Genomic DNA, 24,049 nt, shown 5'->3' on the forward strand with positions numbered 1-24,049 from the left:
GACCAGGCACGAGGAGGAATTGGCGTGCGCCTGGCGAACTATAAAGAACGTGTTTAGGAGACTTCCTTTTCACGGGAAGGAGAGTATTTTTAAAGCCCCGACTTCGATGATACCTCTAGGCAATCACACATTCTCATCCAGGCTCCATCAGTTCCTGAATATTCATGCCATGACATCTCCAAGTGCCTTTTTGCAAGAGACAGAGGAGATAAACCTAGAGGCTTTCTAGAAACAATCAAGGTTTCCCTTCAAGGCTTGTAATAGCTTCCAGGAAATCCAGACTTGTACCTAGGTGCGGCCGGCCGGGGTGATAGTAAGCGGGTAAGACTCTTGCCCTGTGCACCGCTGACCTCAGTCTGACCCCTGGTTCCCATTATGGCTCCCAGAGGCGAGCCAGGAGTGATCCCCTGAGCACAGAATCAGGAGTAAGCCCTATGCACAGCTGGGTGTGCTGGCCCCCAGCCCCATCAAAAAAATAAAACTCTGGGGCTGGAGCAATAGTACAGCAGGTAGGGCGTTTGCCTTGCACGCGGCTGACCCGGGTTCGATCCCTGGCATCCCATAGGGTCCCCCAAGCACAGCCAGGAGTAATTCCTGAGTCGATGAGCCAGGAGTAACCCCTGTGCATCGCTGGGTGTGACCCAAAAAGCAACAAACAAACAAACAAACAAACTCATAAAATTGTACTTATGCCTTCAGTTCTACAAAAGCATGGAAAACACAAAATTCTTATTTGATATCACGGCTCTGTGATAAATACCCCAAAAACTTATTCCAGGATAACCTTCAGGGACGTATGTCTGTGTTTGGATCAACTGTGTATAGTTAAACAACTGACTGGGTCATAAATAAATGCCAACCTCTCTTTGACTGTGAAAATTATCCACGACGTTAGAAAAGGCAGGTAAACCCTAGTCCAGGCTCACTTCTGGGGCTGCCCAGAACTTCTGGGTTACTTCGCTGAAGCTTCCTGAGCCTCTGTTTCCACATCTATAGACTGGAAAGCATAGACTCCCCGGAGCAAGGATAAAATGAGAGAAGTATCACAGTGGCAATCTAGAACATTCCACCGATCCAGCCTTTGTGCCTTCCCTTCCCCTTTGTAAACAAGTCTTTCTAAGGAAATGTGGACATGGAGAAACATATCTCTTAAATTAAATATCTGGACAATAAAGAATCTGATATTACTCATTTTTAAGGCATTTGCCTTGCAAATAGTGGACCCTAGTCTGCTCCTTGGCACCCCGAGCCTTGCCAGGAACCATCTCTGGGCGCAGAGCCAGGAGGACGCCCTGGGCACTGCTAGGTGTGGCTTGAAATTTAAGAAAGATTAAAAAAAAAAAGATAAGAGGGGCTGAAGTAATAGCACAGTGGGTAGGGCATTTGCCTTGTATGCGGCCCGGGTTCGAATTCCAGCATCCCATATGGTCCCCTGAGCACCGCCAGGAGTAATTCCTGAGTGCATGAGCCAGGAGTAACCCCTGTACATTGCCGGATATGACCCAAAAAGCAAAAAAAAAAAAAAAAAGATAAGAAAAAAGGGGTTATTTTTAAGCCTTGAGACTCCAGTTACTCAAAATCAAGGCAGGGCTTTCGCTAAAGAAAAGGAACTGCAATCTTCCCTTGCACTGCTCCAGGAAGTGGGCTCGGCGCTGTTGAGAGGGGGCAAGTCTGTGGAAGGCGGTGTGGGGGGTGACGGACAGGGCACAGATGGGGGTCCTGAGAGAGGGTCCAGTGGTGTGAGTCCACTGCACAGAACTTCACCCGAACACAGTTTTATACACAGTGTCGCCAAGCCCTGCCACCTGTCTAGCTGTTCTTTTGGCCTGTCTATTTTCAAAGGCAGCCCTGACACCCCAGCCACGGCAACACAAACACCCCCGTGCTGCAGAAGGAGCACTGCGAGCCCCCGCAGGGTCGGCAATCAACTGAGCCCTGAGCACCAGTGACTATGACATCACAGTCCCGCTGGAGGAAATGCAGAGCCCTGGGGCCTGGGGGCCCCCACGGGGGCAGCAGCTTCAGAACGCCCCCAAGGGCCTTCTCCTCGTTGTACTAACCACCCTCCCAAGCCAGAAGCCCTAACTTAGGCCAACAGGTGGACTTTTTTTTTTTTCTTTTTGGGTCACACCCAGCAATGCACAGGGGTTACTCCTGGCTCTGCACTCAGGAATTACTCCTGGCACTGCTCAGGGGACCATATGAGATGCTGGAAATCAAACCCGAGTCAGCTGTGTGCAAGGAAAACACCCTCCCCGCTGTACTATCGCTCCAGCCCCAAACAGGTGGACTTTGACTCAAGGAAGTTAAGTGGAAAGACGTTTATTGGGGTCCCTAAAATAAAGAGTATTAGGGCCAGAGAGACTGGATGGGGTTTAAGGTACAGGACCAATATCTGGAACCCTAGACAACCACCGCCCCCTACAAGCTCCACCAGGAGTGATCCCTGAGCACAGAGTCGGAAGACCTGAGCGCCACCGGGTGTGGCCCCAAAACCAAAATAAATTTTTAAAAATAAAGATTTTTTTAAAGTGCATGACTCCCAGGAACCCAGAGACGGACAATCACGACCCCTTACGTTTGTCAAAAGCCTTGTGTCTTTCTCAGTCCAGAGAGGCTAAAAGAGAGGGTATTTGACAGCTGGGGAAACTGAGGCAAAGGCTCAGCAGACAGCCTCAACTGATTCACAGGTACACCCCAGCTGGGACTCAATCGCTCCTCTAACTCCATGTGTCTGCTCCTCGCTTAGGATGAGCCCCAAAACCACGAACCCTAACACAGGGCAACGGGCACTTTGAATCAAGGCGATTTCAATGGAAAGGGGCATGGCCAGAAGTGACCCTGTGTTTCCTGGGGACACACTCCCCAGGAAAAGGGCAATCAGCAGGACTTCAAACCTGCACGTTGGAAGGTGTGGTTTTTTTTATAATTCAGAAAACACCAACAAAAGCAGAACGAGGCTTATCTCCTGCAAGAACATGAGATACACTGATAAGGGCGGGCATGGCAAGCCTTTCGCCATAGGTTCCAGAAACTTCTGGAAGATTCCCAGGGATGATCAGGAAGCCAGTAGGCTGCCACACTGAACTCTAGCCCATTAGCCTTGGCCACCACGCCTTGCACATCGTTTCACTTTTACTATTAACTTTTTTTTTTTTCTTCCCAGAAAGAGAAGCCTGCGTGGGCCGGAGGAAACGGGCTGGCACAGGTAGCTTCCAGGTGGGAACCCCAGGTCCAACCCCCAGCACCGCCTGTCCACAAGTACCAACCCCAGAGTAAGCCCCAAGCACTGCCAGCTGTGGCTTAAAACCCAAAAAAGAGGGGCTGGAGCGATAGCACAGCGGGTCAGGCGTTTGCCTTGTATACGCTGACCCGGTTTCGATGCCCAGCATCCCATAGGGTCCCCTGAGCCCCGCCAGGAGTAATTCCTGAGTGCAGAGCCAGGAGTAACCCCTGTGCATCACCAGGTGTGACCCAAAAAGGAAAAAAAAAAAGAGAGAGACAAGAGACAACTCATAAAGAAAAATGAGTCAAAGGCTCAACACCCAGGGAAATAATGGCTAATTTTACCAGTACTTGACCCTTTCGGAAGCATTTTTCTTGAAAAAGCTTACAGGGATTATTCTTTTTTTTTTTTTTGCTTTTTGGGTCACACCTGGCGATGCACAGGGGTTACTCTTGGCTCTGCACTCAGGAATTACCCCTGGCGGTGCTCAGGGGACCATATGGGATGCTGGGATTTGAACCCGGGTCGGCCGTGTGCAAGGCAAACGCCCTACCCGCTGTGCTATCTCTCCAGCCCCGGATTATTCTTTTTTTGACAACTAATGGCCTGGTTACTTCCTTTCTTTTTATCTTTTTTTTTTTTTTAAGAAAGCTCCTTATCAGCCCAATCTTGGCCAAAAAAAAAAAAATCTAAGTACACCCCTTTCTGCAGCCCAGAAGTCACAGGACTGAAAAAAGTAAGCACGATCAGCTACATCCAAGCTCCCAAACACAATCTGAGAGGTGAACTAACTACTGAAGTCTAAATGAAACTAACGGTTTCTCACTTGGGGTTTTTTTTGTTTTTGATTTTTTGTTTTTGCTTTTGTTATTTTGTTTTGCATCACACCCAGCAATGCTCAGGGGCTACTCCTGGCTCTACACTCAGGATTTACACTTGGCAATGCTCTGGGGACCATGTGGGATGCTGGGGAATGAACTCTGGTCTGCCACGTGCAAGGCGAAGGCCCTCCCTGCTGCACTACGGCTCTGGCCCCAAGGCTTTTCATTTTGAACAGAGTGCCCTGAGCATCTGGCCGAGCCTTGGAGACAAGACAAGGTTCTTGTCTCCTGGGGCTGGAGAGATGGTACAAAGGGCAGGACCTTGCCTTGCGCACCTCACCCAAGCTCTATCTACTGGGTCCCCTGCGCACTGCCAGGAGTAATCCCTGAATGTAGAGCCAGGAGTAACCTCTGAACATTGTCAGGTGTTGAACACACCCCCCGCCCCCCCCCCCCCCCCCGCAAATAAAAGGGTCCCTGTCTCCAATTGCCTTGAATAGTTGACAGTTGGGTCTTTTTTCTTTCTTTTCTTTCTTTTTTTTTTTTTTTTTTTTTTTTTTTTTGCTTTTTGCTTTTTGGGTCGCACCTGGCAATGCACAGGGGTTACTCCTGGCTCTGCACTCAGGAATTACTCCTGGCGGTGCTCAGGGGACCCCATGGGATGCTGGGAATAGAACCCAGGTCAGCCGCGTGCAAAGCAAATGCCCTACCCGCTGTGCTATTGCTCCAGCCCCGGTCTTATTCTTTTTCTTTTTCTTTTTGTTGGTTTTGGTTTTGTTTTGTTTTGGGGGCACACCCAGCAATGTTCAGGAGTTACTCCTGGCTCTGCACTCAGGAATTATTCCTGGCAGTGCTCAGGGACCATATGGGACGCAGGAGGTTGAACCCAGGACAGTTCTGTGTAAATGCCCAATCCGTTGAGTCTGTAGAGAACAGTACTGAGCCGGTAGAATAATACAGGGGTCAGGTACTTGCTTTGCATGCAGCCAACCCAGGTTCAATCCCCCGGCACTGCTTACAGTCCCCAAAGCACCGCCAGGAGTGATTCCTGTGCACAGAGCCAAAAGGAGCACAAATACCAGATTTGTAACCCCAAAAAGCCCTGCCACCCCCCAAAAAAAGCACACAGTCTAATCTGCACCCCGATGATTAAATATCATCTCTTACAAAACTACGCTCGTGCCAGAGACTCAACAACCATACTTCAAATCTTTACATTTGTCTCATTGAGCAAAAGAACTGTCTATTTTCACGGCAATTTAACTACGATGAAAACCACTTTTATCCACGAAGACACTTCTGTGAAGGCTGAAATACTTCAGAACGATGATCCAGTGAAGCTGTATTAAGAGCCGAGTTAGTCTTTTTCTTTCTCTCTTTCCTATGAGGACCACTGGCACCCTCATTACTAATTCAGTGCAGGGCAAACACACCCCATTCCCCGTGGACTGTGTGGATACAGCAGGAGGGAATACCGGGGTTTCATGGTGGACCCAGGGCTCCTGCATAAACAGGCTGAAAACTCCCCCAATTGGAACTCCCAGTCCATCCAAGCAGGGGTCTACAAATCTCATCTTCCCCACCTCTATTCTGCATTGTTCCTATCTTCTTTCTTCGTTAGTCGCTGGCTAAACAGAGCGCTGTTGGGGCTGAAAAGAGAGTACAGTGGCAGGGTGTTTGCCTTGCACGCAGCTGACCAGGTTTGATCCCCAGCATTCCATACAGTCACCCAATCACCTCCAGAAGTAAGCCCTGAGCATCGCCAAGTGTGGCCCAAGAACTCAACAAAAATGAATAAGCAAAATGAAAGGCTTCTACAATTCACTGGCACATCTTCTTGCCTGAGCAAGTAGTCTGAAGCACATCACACCCGAAAATCTGTGGGATGATAACATAGCAGAAGTCTTGAATTAAAATTGCCAAGCGTTGGGGCTCGAGTGATAGCACCGTGGGCAGGGCGTTTGACTTGCACACAGCCAACCCAGGTTCGATTCCCAGCATCCCATATGGTCCCCTGAGCACTGCCAGGAGTAATTCCTGAGTGTAGAGCCAGGAGTAACCCCTGTGCATCGCTGGGTGTGACCCAAAAAGGAAAGAAAGAAAGAAAGAAAGAAAGAAAGAAAGAAAGAAAGAAAGAAAGAAAGAAAGAAAGAAAGAAAGAAAGAAAGGAAGGAAGGAAGGAAGGAAGGAAGGAAGGAAGGAAGGAAGAAAGAAAGAAAGAAAGAGAGAGAAAGAGAGAGAGAAAGAGGGAGAAACAGGGAGAGAGAGAGGGAGAGAGAGGGAGAGAGAGAAAGAGAATGAAAGAGAAAGAAAGAAAGAAAGAAAGAAAGAAAGAAAGAAAGAAAGAAAGAAAGAAAGAAAGAAAGAAAGAAAGAAAGAAAGAAAGAAAGAAAGAGAGAAAGAAAGAAAGTTATTCCAGGGATGGGAAACGCCGCACGCCTTGTGGGCAGAAGACAGATGGAAGGAAAACACAAGACCCTTCACAGAGGGGGGCTCTAGAAGAACAAGAGTAGGCTGGGGGAGATGCTACAAAGAGTTTTCCACGCTGGAGCTCTAGACCTGATGGATGAGTCTCCGAACCCCAAGGCAGGTGTGGCCCAATCCTCCTCACCCCCGAAATAGAGAATCATGTTAGCTCCTGCTGGAGGCGTGTGCCGGGGAGGTGGAGGCAGCGCGCGCTGATGGAGCGGAGATGTGAGCAGCAGTACAACCTCTAGGCAGGAACCGCAAGTACACCCCTGGGAAGGTGTGGCTCAACCGCCCGTCCTCCAGTTCCATACCTCCAAGTGAAGAGCTTCACCTCTCCAGCTCAACAGCCCCCCCAAAAACACATCCATCTCGGCTTTCTTTCTGGGTCCTAACCGTGAGAAACTCACGGGTGTTCTTAGCCACTGTCCACGAAAGCCCGGCTTCCGCTTCGAGTGCAAGGAGTGATTTCCCAACGGCTAGGGGCGGCTCTCCCGTCAGAGCACACGCTCCAAACGTCACGAGCGAAAGGAAGGATGATTCATTCATCAACGTGAGACTGATGAGTCTCGCTGGCTGGCGCATCACTCAGTAGGAGAGAAACCTTAGACTCAAGCTCCGGGCTCCAGAGAGCCCTTTCCTATCGTTCCTTGTTCATCACAAAACACTTCTTTCTTTCTTTCTTTTTTTTGGGGGGGGTCACATCCATCCATGCTCAGGGTTCCTCCTGGCTCTGCACTCAGGAATTACCCCTGGGGAACCCTATGAGATGCCAGGGATCGAACCCGGGTTAGCAAGCGCCCTCCCTGCTGTCGTTATCACTCCAGCTCCCCGCACCCCCTTCCCAAACAACTGATTTCATCTTTGGAAAAAGGCTTATTTATTCTTTTCTTGGTTTAGGTTGCGGTTTTGGTTTGGGGCCACACCCGGCAATGCTCAGGGGTGACTCTTCGCGGCAAGGCAAGCGCCTTATCCACTGTACCTATTTATTCTTTTCTGAAAACATTTCTCTGGAACTGGAACAATAGCACAGCGGGGAGGGCGTCTGCCTTGCACACGGCCCGACCCAGGTTTGATTCCCAAGATCCCACAGGGTCCCGAGCACCGCCAGGAGTAATTCCTGAGTGCAGAGCCAGGAGTAACCCCTGTGTATCACTGGGTGTGACCAAAAAAGAAAAAAAAAAAACATTTTTCCGGTTTAGTTTGGAGGCCACACCCAGCACGTTTGGGGGTGATTCCTGGATCTGTGCTCAGTTCTCTGGTGGTGTTCAGGGAATCAGAGGTGATGCTGAGATTGGCTGCAGGCCAAGCAAGCACCTAAACCCTTGTGCTATTTCTCGGTCCCTGATTTATTCTTGGTAACCTCCTTCAGGCCCTGGGGTCTAAGGAAGGCAAAAAAATGGCATAAAGGCCAGGACACAGGCCAGGTGGTGTGTGCAGCCAGGGCTGGGTCTAAGTTCCCCAGGGACAGGCCAGGCCAATACCCAGGAGCCCCAGCTGCAAAAACGGAAAGATTCCATCTCAGGTGACTGTCCCCGGGACTAAGTGAAATGTCACTTGGCGTTTCGCCCTGCAGATAGAAACCATGACCGACATCAGTCTAAGCACAGGAAGGGGAAAGGAGATTTATCGATGCCTCCCCAACAAAATGTCTACAGACCCGGCAGCGAGCTTGGTTTCGTTTTGTATCGAAAAGCAAGGTCACTGCCAGGCCAAGACCGTATGGCATAGGGTGACTTCCCAGTTCCTCCCCGCTGTGGGCAAGAAACAGAGGTCGAGTAACTGTCACAACTGTCCAACACTGGAGGCAGAGATGGCGCGGATAAGCAGAGGCCGAGCCCCCACGCCCCTCCTAAACCATTCAGAGACAGAGACAGCTCAGAGTTCCTAGAAACGATAGACTAAAAACTTGTTTTGCTTTGTTTTGTTAGGGCTACACCCTGCGGTGCCCCGGGCTTACTCCTGGCTCTGCACTCAGGGATCCCTCCTGGTGGACTCAGGGGGACCCAATGGAGTGCCTGGGATGGAACCCAGGTTGGCCATGTGCAAGGCAAGCAGCCGACCTGCTGTACTGCTGCTCCAGGCCCAGCTGGAAGCATTTTTGCCAGAGAACTAAAAGATGAAGTGGGAGCTGGAAGGATAACACGGCGGCACAGCGGGGAGGGCATTTGCCTTGCACGCGGCTGACCCAGGTTCGGTCCCTGGCATCCCATAGGGTCCCCCAAGCACCACTAGGAGTGATTCCTGAGTGCCCCGGGGCCTCACCGGGTGTGACCCAAAAAAGAAAAAAAAAAGACAGGAGTAGTAAGACAATAGAAGTGGGGAAGGCAAGCCCCTAAACCCGGTCCCGTCCCTGACATGCACGGTTCCCAGGCACTGCTGAGAAAGAATGCTGAGCGCAGAGGCGGGAGAAGGTCCTGCGCACTGCTGGGTGTGGCCTCCCAAATGAGAAACCAAAACCAAGAGAAACCAAAGGTCTCGAGATAATGCTCAGCAGGCGGGAGCACCTGCCTTGCACGCAGGAACCCTGGGTTTGGTCCCCACTGCCACACGGTCCCTGAGTACGACTAGCAGTGAACCCCAAGGCCCCGACTGGAAGCAAACCCCAAATGCTGCCAGGTGAGACCCCAAAACCAAAAGTAATAAAAAGAATCAATCAATCTATTCCACTACAATGGTCAAAATCAGAGAAACATTGGAGAGCTTTTGGGAAATAAAAGCAATCGAGCAAGTAGGATTTAAAACGCACAGCTAATGTTCCATCCAAATGAACGGGGGCTCCTCATTATCCAGCTGATTAATGTTTTAGTTTTTCAGAGGGTTTTTGTTTGCTTGTTTTGGGGCCACACCTGGCCGTGCACAGGAAATCCCTTCTGGGGCCCCGGGGGATTCCATGAGAGGCTGGGCATGAAACCTGGGCTGGCCACAAGCAAGGCCAAGTGCCCGACCAGATGTACAGGCTCTCTTTGGCCTGGGTTAATGTTCCTGTAAAGAAATGGAGGCCAGGGGGCTGGAGCAATGGCACAGCGGATAGGACGTTTGCCTTGCACACGGCTGACCCGGGTTCCACTAACTAGCATCCCCTATGTTCCCCCGAGCACCACCAGGAGGAATTCCTGAGTGCAGAGCCAGGAGTAACCCCTGTGCATTGTCAGGTGTGACCCAAAAAGCAAAAAAAAAAAAAAAAGAAAAGAAAAAAGAAATGGGGGCCAGAGAGAAATACAGCAGGTAAGGCACTTGCATGCAACCAACCGGGCTTCGATACTGAGCACCACATACGGTCCCCATGTCACACCAGAACTGATCCCTGGGTAAAACCTGAGCAGAGCTTGGAGCAACTCAAATATCCCCCTCCATCCCTGTATCCCCCCCCCCAAAAAAAGAAATGCACAGGTTAGTTGTTTTGGGGTGTAAAAATACACAAGTTAGTGAGAAAAACACCAGGATCAAAACTTAAAACAGCAAATATAGTTAGACGCAAATGACAGTGTCTATGTCTGTGTGTGTGTGTGTGTATGTGTGTGTGCTTGCGTGCTCATGACACGAGACAGTCTTGGAGATAAGTTGCTTAGATTAGGGGCCAAACAACCCTAATCTCAGGTTATTAGAGGGTGTCATCAAATTACGGTCCTTAGGTCAAAATGACTTGTCCAGTGATTCATTCTGCGAAAGAAACTGCACCCTGCAAATTGTCAGATATAATTCTAGAGGAATTAAGGAGGAGGAGGATGCTTTTTTGTGTTTGTTTTTTTCACGGAGCTCAGGTACAACCGGAATTCCAGAAGGTCACGCTTCCTCCAGATTTAAAAGGAGCCAGAACAACACCAAGGAACGGCATCGAAGGAAAGAGTCATTAGCTATATTTGATCAAGTACTTACGTTAGTGACTTCCTTCTAATCCATGAGTCGACTTCCACTAACGCCTAAAAGGGAGTTTTAAGAGCAAGCCCCTTGGCTCAGAGCTGGGAAATGAAGGAATGAGTCACCTAATGCTTGATTGATGTCAAAGACTTGGTGAGTTTGGGCTCTTGTGTTTCCAAACCAACAAACGGCGCTGTACAATGTGGCACACGGCCAGGAAATGGCAGCCGAGTCTTGGCCTGTGTATTCCCTGCCACGAGGAAAGCCAGTGGCCAAGACAGCGTGTCCCTTACGGGGGGAGCTGTCCCATAACGCACCACCATCCTGGGCCCCGTGGAGCTGCAGAGATGTGTCCAGACTTGACCAAGCCATTAAGACACTGCCTCAACAGCCTGGGAGCCTCCTTTGGTGTTTTTTGTTTGCTCACGGGCTTGTTTTTGAGGGGGATGGGGGCTTATTTGTTTCGGCTACATCCTTTGGTACTCAGGGCTTACTCCTGGCTCTGCACCCGAGATCACTCCTGGCAGAGCTCAGGGAACCGTATGGGATGCCGGGGATCGAACCTGGGAAGGCTTGTGTGCAAGGCAGGGGCCCTCCCCACTGTGCTATCGCTCCGGCCCTGTGAGCCTGCTTCCGGGGGGACGTCTAAAGGACACTGGTCAGGGCAGATGACATCTGCCAGTGGAGAGAGAACGCAGGCCCCTGGGAGACCCACTTCCGCCACCAAGACTGGGGAGTTCATGTCTCCAACACATGACCTCCGCAGGACAAGGCACCTGCGGCCCCCGCCAGAAAGATGCCCTGTGTCCAGCGTGTCCCCCAGGAGAGACAGCCGTCCATGTGTGCCTGAGGGTTGCAGGGCTGATCGGTGAAGAGTCCCTGAGGTCCTGCAAGCCGTCGGGACTTCCTCCCCTCAGAGTTCTACTGGGACCTGGTCTGCAATTATTCTGGCTCCAACAGGGCACATTTGCCCCTGCCTCCCCTTTGGAAAGCCGGATGTGCTCGGGGGCACTGGGGCACACGCTCTGTCTGAGCAAGGCCCCGGTCAACCCCCAGCACTGCCCAGGCACGAGCACGGTTAGGACCAGCCCGAGCATCTCTCTCTGAACACTACCAGGTGTGGCCAAAAACAGGAAAAAAAGGGGGGTGTGGGACGGTTGGGGAAGAGACAGCATAATCTTTGCATAAATTAATGGAGGGGGGTAGTTTGGGGATTGGGGTTTTGATGTTTTGGGTTTCTGAGCACCCTGGCGGTGCTCAGGGCTTGATTACGGCACTATGCTTAGAAATCATTGCTGGGGGCTGGAGCGATAGCACAGTGGGTAGGGCGTTTGCCTTGCACGCGGCCGACCCAGGTTCGATTCCCAGCATCCCATATGGTCCCCTGAGCACCGCCAGGGGTGATTCTTGAGTGCAGAGCCAGGAGGTAACCCCTGTGCATTGCCGGGTGTGACCCAAAAAGAAAAAGAAATCATTCCTGGTGGGGTTCAGGAGACCACACAGGGCGCCAGGGATAGAAACCCGGTCAGCCATGTGCAAAGGGAGGGCTTTATCCACTGTGCTAGATCTCTAGCCCCTGCTGGCCATTTTTTCAAACAATTTCCCGTTTTCCAGATACAATTTGCCTTTTAGTTTTATGTTTGTTAACAGACTTGGGCTTCATCTGTTATGAAACCTCCCAAAATGTCTCTGCTGGGGAATGCCACAAAAATTCCCAAATTCCACTCTGGGCCAGAGAGGTCAGACCTGGGCGTCCGTAGTCTGAAATTCTCCCTTCCCTCCCACTGAGCTCCGGACGGGGCTGCCGGCAGGAAGAAGCTTCCCGACTCGTTACCACGGAGCCGCTAGTTCTGTCTTTCTTCAACAAATAGGGGCAGAACTGTTTGCTAGGCTTCAAAACGGTTTTCAGTTCCTTGGCCAGTGAGCCGTTCTGGCTTTGGGAGGCTGACCAGGGCCCACCAGGCGGGCGGGCAGCTGTGCCCATCGCCCCCAGACGGCCAAACACCGGGCCAATGAACAGCGCCTGTCACAGCCCTGAGAAAACAGGTTCACGGCCGCACTTTATACAGAGCAAACACAGAGCATGTCTGTGACCCCTCCTTCCCGACACACAGACACACACTGACAGATCCACACACACAGAGACACACACAGAAACACACACAGAGACACACACAGAGACACACACTGACAGATACACACACACAGAGACACACACAGATACACACACTGACAGATCCACACACACAGAGACACACACAGATACACACACTGACATCCACACACAGAGACATATGCAGTATACACACAGAAACACACACAGAGAGACACACACACAGAGACACACACAGATACACACACAGAGAGACACACACACAGAGACACACACAGATACACACACAGAAACACACTAACAGATACACACACATACAGACACACACACAAAGAGACACACACAGAAACACACTGACAGATACACACACAGAGACACAGACAGAAACACACTAACAGATACACACACATACAGACACACACACAGAGAGACACACAGAAACACACTGACAGATCCACACACAGAGAGACACACAGAGACACACACAGAAACACACACTGACAGATCCACATACATACAGACACACACACACAGACACACAGATACACACACTGACAGATCCACACACAGAGAGACATACGCAGTACACACACAGAAACACACTGACAGATACACACACATACAGACACACACAGAGACACACACAGAAACACACTGACAGATCCACACACATACAGACACACATACACAGATGCACACACAGAAGAAACACACTGACAGATACACAGGCACACACATACAGAAATACATACACATAAACACAAAGGCACACATAGATACAGATAATTTTGTGTGTTTGTTTGGGGGTCATACCAAGTAGTGCTCAGGGATTATTCATGGCAGTGCTGGGGGACCATACGGGGTGCCAGGGATTGAACTCAGGTCAACTGCTGCAAGGCACTACCCACTATACTATCTCTCTGGCCCCCAGACACTTCATCATTAACAATGGGGATCAAAGAAGCGGATCTCAAAAAAGAGTTGAGAATACGTTAATTTGGGGGGTTGGGTTACTTTTTGAACCCAGGGTTCCTCCTGGGTTCCTCCCGGTGATGCTTGGAGGACTATGTGGTGTCAGGCATTGGGCTGGGGTCAGCCAGCCACGCGCAACCCCTGTACTATCTCTGCAGGCCCCAAATATGTTACTTTTTAAAACTTCTTGTGCTTGGAGCTGGAGAAAGAGCACAGCAGGTGGGGCACTTGCCTTGCACGCAGCTGACCCAGGTTCCATCCCCGGTCTCGCTTAGGGTCCCCAGAAGGTCACCAAGAGTAATTCCTGAGCATCACGGAGTGGGGCCCAAAAACTAAAAGCAAAACCAATTAAAAAAAAAAAGAAATACCTGTTTACGCTTACAGGCGCCAGGGAGATGGCTCAAAGGGCTGGATGGTAGGACTGGCAGACTGGAGCGCGGGTTCTAGTCCTGGCACCACACAGCCCCTGAGCACTGAGCTTGGGAGTCACCCCCCGACTGAGGGGTGTGGCTCAATAAAACAAGGAAACAAAACTTGCTTACAAAAAGAACATTTTCCATTCACGGGAAAAGAGCGTCTCTGAAAGGAAGATTACTTGCTTTTCTCTTAGTACCAGAAAGACTTCGTCGGATGCAGGGTCTCTAGGCTGTCTGCTAAGAACTCAAGGGGTTCACAGACTACCTGGTGATAATTTTTGGATTTCCTGTTTGGGGAGTGGGGCACACCAGCACTGCTCAGGGCTTACTCCTGGTTCTGTGCTCAGAAATCACTCCTGGGGGCTGGAGTGATAGCACAGCGGGTAGGGCGTTTGCCTTGCACGAGGCCAACCCGGGTTCAACTGCTGCAAGGAATTGTCCCAGCATCCCATATGGCCCCCCGAGCACCGCCAGGGGTAATTCCTGAGTGTAGAGCCAAGAGTAACTCCTGAGCATCGCCGGGTGTGACCCAAAAAGCAAAAAAAAAAAAAAAAAAAATCAAAAAAACAGAAATCACTCCTGGAAGAATCTGGGGACCATGTGGTGCCGGGGATCTGAAAGGCAAGTGTCCTATCTGCTGTCCTTTCTCGCTGGCCCCCAAAGCGAGCGTCTCGTCAGCAATTTCTGCCCTGGTGCTTTTCATAAGCATTTCAACACAATCATTTGAAATAGAATAAGAAGCACCTTTGGGACTTTTAGCATCTCCATTTATGACATTCCAGAGACCAGCCAGCTCCCGAATCTGTTTTCAGCAATGAGCACAAGAAAATTCTCGAGGGGGAGGACGGGGGAGGGGCCGGGAAGCCGAGCGTGGAGAAAGTGCACAGGGCCTGCCTCCGGGCGAGGAGCAAACTAGGATTCCATACTAAAACCTTAGCCATCCCTTTCACGTTTCAGACTCTTCTTTCCTGGGAGGGGAGTGTTTCTGTTTTCCATCGTGTCCCGAATCCCAAAAGGCCACAAATAAATCCCTGAAAGTGCGTAAACTTCTGCTAATGCAGTCAGACCGGAAATGGCTCAACACCAAAGCCAACAAGGCAAAGGAATGGTTCCAAAAGCTGCATGCTGGACTCGCAGGTGGGAGGCCGGGGTTCGAACCCGGGTCCCACATGGCTCAACACCGTCCCCCACACCCCCACCCAGCACCCCACCGGGAGTTATCCCCGAGCCCCTTTCATTTGGGGATATGCTCCAAAAGCCATCCAAGATAATCACGGGAAGACGAGCCTGGCTCTGGGGAAATGCTTCTCTTACTGATGAGGACCCTTCAGGGAGGACTGGTTGTCACGCTGTGCTCCTGGGAGGAACGGGTCGGTGTGTATGGGGTGCTGGATTCCCCCGGAATCCCCATGGAGCCAAACATGCAAGTCTGCCCGGGGCAGTGATAATACCGCGGGCTAAGGCACTTGCCTTGCACATGGCTGGCCCAGGTGGGATCCCCAGCATCCCACACAGCACCCTGAGTGCTCCAGGAGTAGACCCTGGACGCTGCTGGGAAAGGCAGCAGCAGCCTGTTGTTTTGGGGGGTGGGAGGAGTGAAAGGGCAGGGCAGGAAAAAAAAAAAAGAAAAAGAACAAAAAACATCTGGAGCGGTAGCACAGCAGGTGGGGCGTTTGCCTTGCATGCAGCCGACCCGGGTTCAATTCCCAGCATCCCCTATGGTCCCCTGAGCACTGCCAGGAGTAATTCCTGAGTGCATGAGCCAGGAGTAACCCCTGTGCATCACCGGCTGTGACCCAAAAAAGAAAAGAAAGAAAGAAAAGAAAAAGAGAGGGCGGGGCGCAGCCAGGACTGACCTGGGGTCAGAAGGACACAGTGCCAGCACCTGAACCCCCTGTCCTCTCTCTCGGACTTGGCAGCTTCAGAGACAGGTTCCCCCGCTCCATCTGGCCAGCTGCCTCTCTCCCGAGGCTCCATCCGCAGACGCAAGCACAGAGCCCCTCGTTTCGGGAGCATTCTGCCCTTATTCCTCAGGCTCAGGGCGTTTCCTTCCAACAGGCTGCCCAGAGGCACAAATGCCACAGACCCTCCAGCCCAGCGACAGCGGCTCTGTGACAGAGACTGGGCAACGCAGATTGCAGCCTAGACCCTGCCCGTGGCCAGAGGCGGCCGACGCAGAGAGCCTTCTACAGCCCTGGACGGCCAGGGACTTGGCACCCGGGGTGAAGGCACTTTGCCTAGCATGTGGCCAACCCTGGTTCAATCCCCAGTACAGCATGAAACCCCCCCCCCCATACACACAAGCATGGCTGGGAATGAGCCCCCTCCAGCAGAGCTGTTAACAGCTCCAGAGCCCCGCTGGGTACGACCCCCTAACCACCATCACCGACCCCCTCCGCCCCCCCTCCCAAAATGAAAGCTTCTATAGCTCTGATCTTTTCCTCGACAAAGTGAAATGGCCTACCAATACATCATCTCTGATAGTCTTCCCAAGTCGAAAATGCTGGACCCTCCATCACCAAATGTTTCAAATTAAGCTGATGACAACTGTCTCTTTATAGCCCACCATCAGCCTCCAGGGACCTTTAAATGTTCGGAACTTTCCAAAGGGGTTATATTTAGTTCAGAGATGACAGGGAGCATTCAATGGGGAAACGATTCCAATGAGGATTTTTTTTTTTTTAATTAAAACTTCTCCGGGGGATATTACTTCTCCTAATTCTTCCTTCTGAAATGAATATCTAAACACCAGACCAAAAACAACAGAACTCTCTTCTAGACTGTAGTTCAGCTTCATTTTCTTTATCTCCCAGAGCTGTTCTTTCCTGGAACTGGGGAACATTTGATGAGTTAAAATGAGGCGAGAGAAAGATCTGAAACCTGTACTCTCAGAACAATTCCAAGTCTCTGCTTTTTCATTTAGTTGATTGTGCTGATTTTATCTGTTTTCAAGAAATGTTTTTCCCCCCGATGCTGAATTAAATGCTCGTGCCGACAAAGTGCAGGGAAAGGAAAACAAAATGATGCAGGGCCGGAGCTACAGAGCAGTGCACAGGGCTCTTGCCTTACACCCGTGACCAGCCCAGGCTGTATCTCCGACACCCCACTGGGTCCCCTGAGCCTGCCAGGAGTGATACCCAAGCGAGAGTCAGAAGCCCTGGGCACTGCCAGATGTGGCCAAATAAAAAATAAAAACCAATGGATTTGGGGGCTGGAGCGATAGCACAGCAGATAGGGTGTTTGCCTTGCACACGACCGACCTGGGTTCGATTCCCAGCATCCCATAGGGTCCCCTGAGCACCGCCAGGAGTCATTCCTGAGTGCAGAGCCAGGAGTAACCCCTGTGCATCGCCGGGTGTGACCCCCCAAAAAAAAGAAAGAAAAAAAAAAGGATTGTACCAAGACTGTTATTTATGGGCACCCCGGCAATGCCCAGGGCTTACTCCTGGCTCTATACTCAAGAATTAGTCCCGGTGTTTGGAGGACCATGTGGGATGTTGGGGCTGGAACCCGGGCCGGCTGTGCGTAAGACAAACCACCCTCTATGCTACCAGTTATAGTACATATATGTATATGTATATTCAATTCTTTTGTTCTGTTGTTAAGGGAATCGAGCCCTGGTCTCAGCGAAAGCATGTGCTCCCAGCCTAGCTAGGAACTAGTTTTGGCGCCTGGGTCACATCCCATAACCTTTCCCAAATCTCAGTCCCCTCAATTGCCAAAAGTGGAAAGAAACTTGCCAGTCCCCCGGAACTTCAACGGGAAAAGGCGGGGGTGGGGGCGGGGGAGAGAGGGAGGGGGGGGAAGCAAGGCCACAGGGGCCGGTGCTCACACGGACTCCCAAGCAGGGACATTTGCCTCCTTAGCAAAAATACAGACATCGCTACTAATTAACTGCGGTGGTTAAACAGAAACAAGTTCTAGAAGTTCCCTGTTGGTTAAATCGGGCCCAAAACAAATCAACAGCTGAAGCCAAAGTTAAGTTCCCGGGACCCAAATGACAGCTGCTTTACCTGCGCCAGCCCAGGTTTGATTCCTGGTGCACCCCACGAGAGACCTCCCCTCCCCGAGCACTGAGCTGGGAGAAGGCCCTGAGCACCACCTCTTAGGGAGGGAGGACGGGAGGGAGAGGGAAAGAGAGAGAGAGAGCAGGAGGGAAAGAGGGAGAGAGAGGGAAAGAGGGAGAGGAATAGGAAGAGAGGGAGAAAGAAAGAGGGAAAGAGGGAGAGGGAGAAAGAGAAAGAGGGAGAGAGGGAGAAAGAGAGAGAAAGAGAGAGGGAGAGAGGGAGAGGGAAAGAGAGGGAGAGAGGGAGTGGGAGAGAGGCAGAGAGAGGCAGAGGGAGAAAGGGAGAGGAGGGAGAAAGGGAGAGAGGGAGAAAGGGAGAGTGAGAGAGTGAGAGAGAGAGAGAGTTCCCAATTTCGGCCCAAATCTTGGTGATTCTCTTCTTTGAAGACACAGCTAAAACGCTGCTCAGTTTTCGGGTGATCAGAAGCTGGAGAGTAGAGGGACTGGGTTCACTGCCTGTTCAGACTTGCTGCCACTAATCTCCCCAAACTGGGCCCCGTTTCCTCATTAATCATCTACTTCGGTTTGTTCATCTGGGTCTGCCTCCACTTTGAAACCCTCTGTCAATCCTGGCTGGCAAGACAGAAAGCCACCTCGGAATATGACCTTAAACTGAATCATGCTTTGGTGCAAATGAATTCTCCACAATTACGTGATAATTACATATTATATTACAGGTGGAGCCCCATTTCGGTTGGCAATTAAGAAAGCCAGGGCGTGCACCTAATCCACTCAAACGCAATTACTTCACCCACAAGTTGTGGGGATTCTAATACCACCACCACCATCCCCGGCAGCACAGAGCGTGGAAAGTGCTCTCTTGGGTATTCAAGAGAGCCTGAGAAGGAAGTGAGTTCGCAGGCAGTGGAGAAGATTCTAGAACTGGTTACACCTTCCCGGTCACCTGCACGTTTGCGAGCATCTGCTGCAGTTCCAACATTCCAAATTCGCACGGTTAGGAGAGGCAGCCCAAGAGAGCCAGCGACAGCAGCTGGGCTGGCCAGGGCGACAGCGCCTTCTTTTCCAGAGCGGATCTGGTTTAACAGTCCCACTCCTTGGCATCCCGCCAGCTGCCCATCCATGACCATGTGCCGCTGCCTGTAAGGTCGGGGGTATCGCCCCAGGTCAACGCCACCTGCCCACGGGGGCACCCATCTTTCAAGAAGACCTGGCCCGGAGACCCCAGTCCAGAAGGCTCCGTGGATCCTGTAACTTAGAGCCACTTCGATCTTCACTTTGGACCATGCACTGCATCTGGCCTCAAACGAACGCTCTCTCGCGTGGGCAAAGGAAGAGGGTGCCAGAGGCGCACAGCCCCCCGACCTCCTCAGCGCCTCGATCTCTCCCGCAGCCCCCCAGCCCCTTGGCCGAGGGGTGTCCCAGCACCCTCTCCGGGCGCTGGGCTGCACTGTAGTGAAAGGCAGGTCCAGTGTTCGCGGCTGTTTTCCCTGGTGTTGACACACCAAACCACAGCGAGCATTTCAGCCCGTGCTGCCTGGCGTCCCCCGGCCTGCCTCTTGCACAGGGACTCAAGGGCAGTTGTGAAACCCACCCACCCACCCACCCCAAAAGGAGGGAAAGGCCGAGCTGGGAGAAAAGGCCCAAAGACTCCTCAGTGAGTCACCGGTTCCTGAGTGACAGCCCGAGCGGCTCCGAGGTGCAGGGGGTGCGGGGGTCGGGAGATCGGGCCCCCGTGCTGTGCATGGCGGGGTTCGAGCCCAGGACGGGCTCTGGGAACCCCGAGAACCCCGGGAACCCCGAGAACCCCGGGAACCCCGGGCCGGGCCGGGCACCCGCGTGCTGGAGCGCCCTCCAGTGGCCGCGCCGCAGCCCCCGCCGCTCCGGGCTCGCCCGCAGACCACGCCGCTTCCCCCGCGGCGGAAGCAACAAGAGTCGCACAAAGTTTCCGAGCCGGGCGGTTCGCGAAAGGTCCAAACCGGGTCCGAGAGCCCCGGGGGTGCGCGGGGTCGGCGGGAGCAGCGCCCCGAAGGGTTCCGAGGTGCCTCTCCACACACATGCACACACACGCGCGCACACACATACATGCGCGCACACACACACACAATCACACAATCACCCCCTAGAGGGGTGCGGGGCCTCCAAGGTGCACGCACAGGGGTGCTGATGAGCTTCCTCCGGAGACCGGACCTTTTCAGCTAGGGCGGGAGGGGGCGCTGGGCCCACCCTGCACGGGATGCCCCACCCCCCGTTCCCGTGGCAGGTTTGGGGGTTTGCAAGGTTCCTTTTCTTGCTCGCAGGGCGGGAAGGAGGGGGCGCGCATTTCTCATACCCAGCAGCCTGGGTAGCTGGGTACCCTTCCAACTGCCGCCTGCCCCCTGCCGGGGTGACAAGTGGAAACAGCACTGCCCCCCCGACACACACACACACACTCCGGCCTCTGCAGCCTTGGGGGGCGTTCCATCGGAGAAGGGGGGCCGGGGTGGGCGCCCCAGCCGCGCGCAGTGGCCGCGGGGACGGGGGGCGCGCGGGGGGCATCCGGGCGCGGCGCTTACCTCGTCCACGGTGAGCGGCATGCAGATCCGATACTCCTTCAGCAGCATGGTCGTGGCGGCCGAGGGTCCCCCGCCCCGGGCCGGGCTGCGCGGTGTGTGGCGAGGCGCCCCTCCTTCCCGGGAGCGGCAGGCGAGGCGGCGGCCACCCGGGAGCCCCGCGCTGGCTCGGGGGGTCGGTTAGGCGAGGCTGCCCCGGCGGGTGCGCTCAGCGGCGGGCTTCCTCCTCCTGCCGGCGGCCGGGGAGCATGTCAGGGCTTCGGATCGGGCTGTCGACGGGCTCCCGCCCCTGGGCTCGGTCCGGCCCGGATCGCGCTGGTTGCAAAGTCAGGCAAAGCGGGGAGCGCGCCCCGCAGCAGCGCACGGTTCCGACCCGCAGCCGCCGCCAGATCAGGGCATGCCCGGCGGCGGGCGAGGTTGTAGCCGGGGTGGAGGAGGGAGGAGGAGGAGGAGGAGGAGGAGGAGGGCGAAGAGGAGGAGAGGAGGAGGAGAATGAGGAGGAGGAGGAGGAGGGTGGGGTGCAAAAAAAAAAAAAGAAAAAAAGGAATGCCCCAAATTCAAACGATTGCACACAAGTCCCCCAGTGGACCCGCCTGGCACGGCGGGCTGCCAGCCGGCCGCCCCGCCGCTCCGGCCGCTCTGCCCGGGGCTAATGTCACCGGGAACACATCGCCGCCGGCGCCGGCGATGCCGCCTCCCCAGACAAAGGCTCGCTCGGCTCCTCGCGGCGGGCGGTAAACAAGATTTCCTGCTCTTTTCGGGCCGCTCCTCGCCGCGCTCCGGGGCTGGCCGCCGAGGGGAGCCAGGGGCCGCCGCCCCCTCTCCTCGCCCCCTCGCTGCGCCCGGGGCCCGGCCCTCCCGCGGACCCCCGACTCCCGCCGCCCCGCCGCGCGCGCGCCCCGCGCCCCGAGCCCCCGCGCCCGCCGAGCGCCGCGCGCGCCCCGCGACTTCGCCGCCGCCGCCTCGCCGGCCCCGGAGTCCGCGCCGAGCTGCAGTGGCGCGGGCCGGGGAGGCGGGTGCGCCGGGCTGACATCAGCAGCGGCCGCGGCGGGGAGGGTGGCCCCGGCCGGCCAATGGGGAGCGGGCACCGAATGTGGAGGATTTAAACAAAACAGCATGGCTCGCCCGGGCTGGACGCGGAGTCCGGGCCGGCCCGCGCGGGCGAGGCTCCCGGCAGAGGTGGTTTGGGGGGTCTTTATTTTCCCCCACCCTTCCACTCCTCCTTCGTGGATGGGGGGGGGGGGTTGAGGAGGAGGGGTCTGTTTCTTAGATGTGGCCCGGGTGCCACCGTGCCCCGCCCCTGAAAACCCTGAGAAGCTGCCGCTTCCAAGGGACAGAACGTTCTTGACCTTTGGGGAAGGTCTTTTGCAAACCTCCCTTCGCCCCAGCGCCTTCAGTTTGCAGCGGTGGAGCCCCGGGGCTGAAGGGGACCCCGGATTCGAAGGCGGGAGAACTCAGCCTGGCCGGGTGCCCTCGCTGCAGACTCGGGATCTTGGAATAAATGGGGAAGTGCAACAGTGTAGCAGCGAAAACACAAAAGACGCGCGACCCCGCGGGCACGCGGTGAACCGGACGTAACCTTTTACCTCTTCTGGCCCGGCTCTGCGGGAGACTCGGCAGAGCTGCTAGACTAGGTTTGGCCCCAGAGATGGTGCAGCGAGGAGGGCGTTTGCCTTGCACACAGCCAGCCGACCCGTGTTCGATCCCCAGCACCCCATGTGTTTCCCCCCACCCTAGCCCCCTCCCCCCCAAGCACCACCAGGAGTGACCCTTGAGCTCAGCGCCTAGAAGTAAGCCCTGAGCACCACCGGGTATGGCCCAAAGACAAACAAAAAAATAGGTTTGGGTGTCAGCACTCCCAAGTTCAAGAAAGTCACAGCGAAATGTCAATGAAAATGCCTGGAGTGTTGGTATTTCATGCATATTAAACAGATCCCTCATTTTAACCACAAGAGGCACATTCTTCCGTCCTTGGGAAGCTGCCTTGTAACTGCTGAAGTCTGGTTTTCATTTGTCTGGTATTTTCAAACTTGTTTTTCCGAAAAGTTGCGGGATGAAAAATACATCAGTTGCCTTGATGCAGAATAACCTGCAAGCATCCTCTTTTCTCCAGGGAAGAGGGAAAAAAAAAGTCACGCTCTGAAATCGTGTAGCTATTCCTGGAACTTAGACTTGCAGCTGGACTTAATATTCTAAATCCTTACCTCTTGATGGATACGTAATAACCTGTGTGATTAGAGTGGGCTTGTTGGAAAGGTCATCCACGGGGGGGGGGGGGGGGGAGGGGGGAAATAGAGAACCGTGTGAACCTGAGAGCCTAATAGGGATCAAGGATGCCCCGTCTCTTCTGCTTGCATCGGAGTGAAAACAGTTTTCTAAATAAATGTTCCCCAGACTTGGCTCAGAAATATGCACAGCGACTAATTAAAGCTAAGCCGGATTCCTCGAGGTGGGAGAGCTAAATCTGACACTGTGGGGCTGAATAATAACACATTGAAAGCCTGCGATGGGGAACGGAGCTCAAGCTGTTTTCCTCTTTTTCTACTTCTTACTGGAAAACAAGAGTGGTGGCTGCCTGGGGCACCACCCTAACCTAGGGTGTCCCCCCACCCCCCCACCCCCCGCAGTGGGCTGGCCACGCCCACGTGCACCTGGGCGCCAGGTGGACGCTCTCGCTGGAGTCCTAGCCCTTCGCACACCTTGGTTCTGTCACTGCTTCCAGACGACAGTTGGGGCGGAGGAATCACACATTTCCCACGCTCGCTAACCGCTGTGGACTGGGTTCTCTGACCTCTCTCCCCTAAGCTGATCACCCCTCCCCTCCGCCCCCGGGATTCTTTCCCCCTTAATCCATCCACATGCCTGACCACGTGAATCTCCGCTTCTTTTCCAACCCCGAGCTTACATTCAGAGCCGGAGGATTTGAGGTTCTGGATCACCTTTCCCACGGGGGTTTTTCTCCTCCATCACCCTTGCGTTCCGGGACAAGGCACCTTCCGTCCAGCCCCGGGAGACACCTTTGCGCGCAGGGGAAGGCGTCCACTCTCCAGTGACTCTTCTGGGAGTGTCATCGCCTTCCCAGAGAATCCCCCCCCCAACCAACCCCTCCACGCCCCCTCACCCCCACCCCCACCCCACCCCGACAGCCAGTTTTCAGCAGGCGATCTGTGTTCCTGCAAAGTGCTTCTAGCGGCAAGGTTGTTGGCAGGGTTGGGGTGGCAGGAGAGGGGAGGCCCGAGACCGGCCGAGAGGGTGGGAGATGGAGCACAAATGAGGGAAAGAAGATTAAGAGATCTGGAGAGGACGCGCAGATGGCTTTTCTGGACCTGGGGCGTGGGGGAGGGGAGGGCGGAGGGGGAGCGTGTTCATTCATAACGCACCGAGCTGGAGGGAGAGCGCGCCACCTACTGGCTGGATACGTCGTTCACAACGATTTTTTTTTTTTTCTGAATTCTTTGGCCTGTGAACTGCTTGCAGCTTTGTTTCTCTTTAACCTTTTTTGTTTGGTTGGTTTTTGTTTTTGGGTCACACCCGTCGATGCACAGGGGTTACTCCTGGCTCATGCACTCAGGAATCACCCCTGGCTGCGCTCAGGGGA

General features: G+C 53.8%; 1 protein-coding gene across 1 annotated transcript in view; it reads right to left on the reverse strand.

Moving 5' to 3' along the window:
* Nucleotides 1–21,362, reverse strand: part of PITPNC1 (phosphatidylinositol transfer protein cytoplasmic 1) — a 262,102-nt gene extending 240,740 nt beyond the window's left edge. Inside the window, exon 1 of the mRNA XM_055133683.1 lies at nt 20,455–21,362. Coding sequence (XP_054989658.1) covers nt 20,455–20,502 — 48 coding nt within the window. The 5' untranslated portion in view covers nt 20,503–21,362. The remainder of the gene's footprint in view (nt 1–20,454) is intronic.
* Nucleotides 21,363–24,049: the final 2,687 nt, after the last annotated feature.

This window comes from Sorex araneus, chromosome 3 (genome assembly GCF_027595985.1).
Source record: "Sorex araneus isolate mSorAra2 chromosome 3, mSorAra2.pri, whole genome shotgun sequence".
Taxonomy (NCBI): domain Eukaryota; kingdom Metazoa; phylum Chordata; class Mammalia; order Eulipotyphla; family Soricidae; genus Sorex; species Sorex araneus.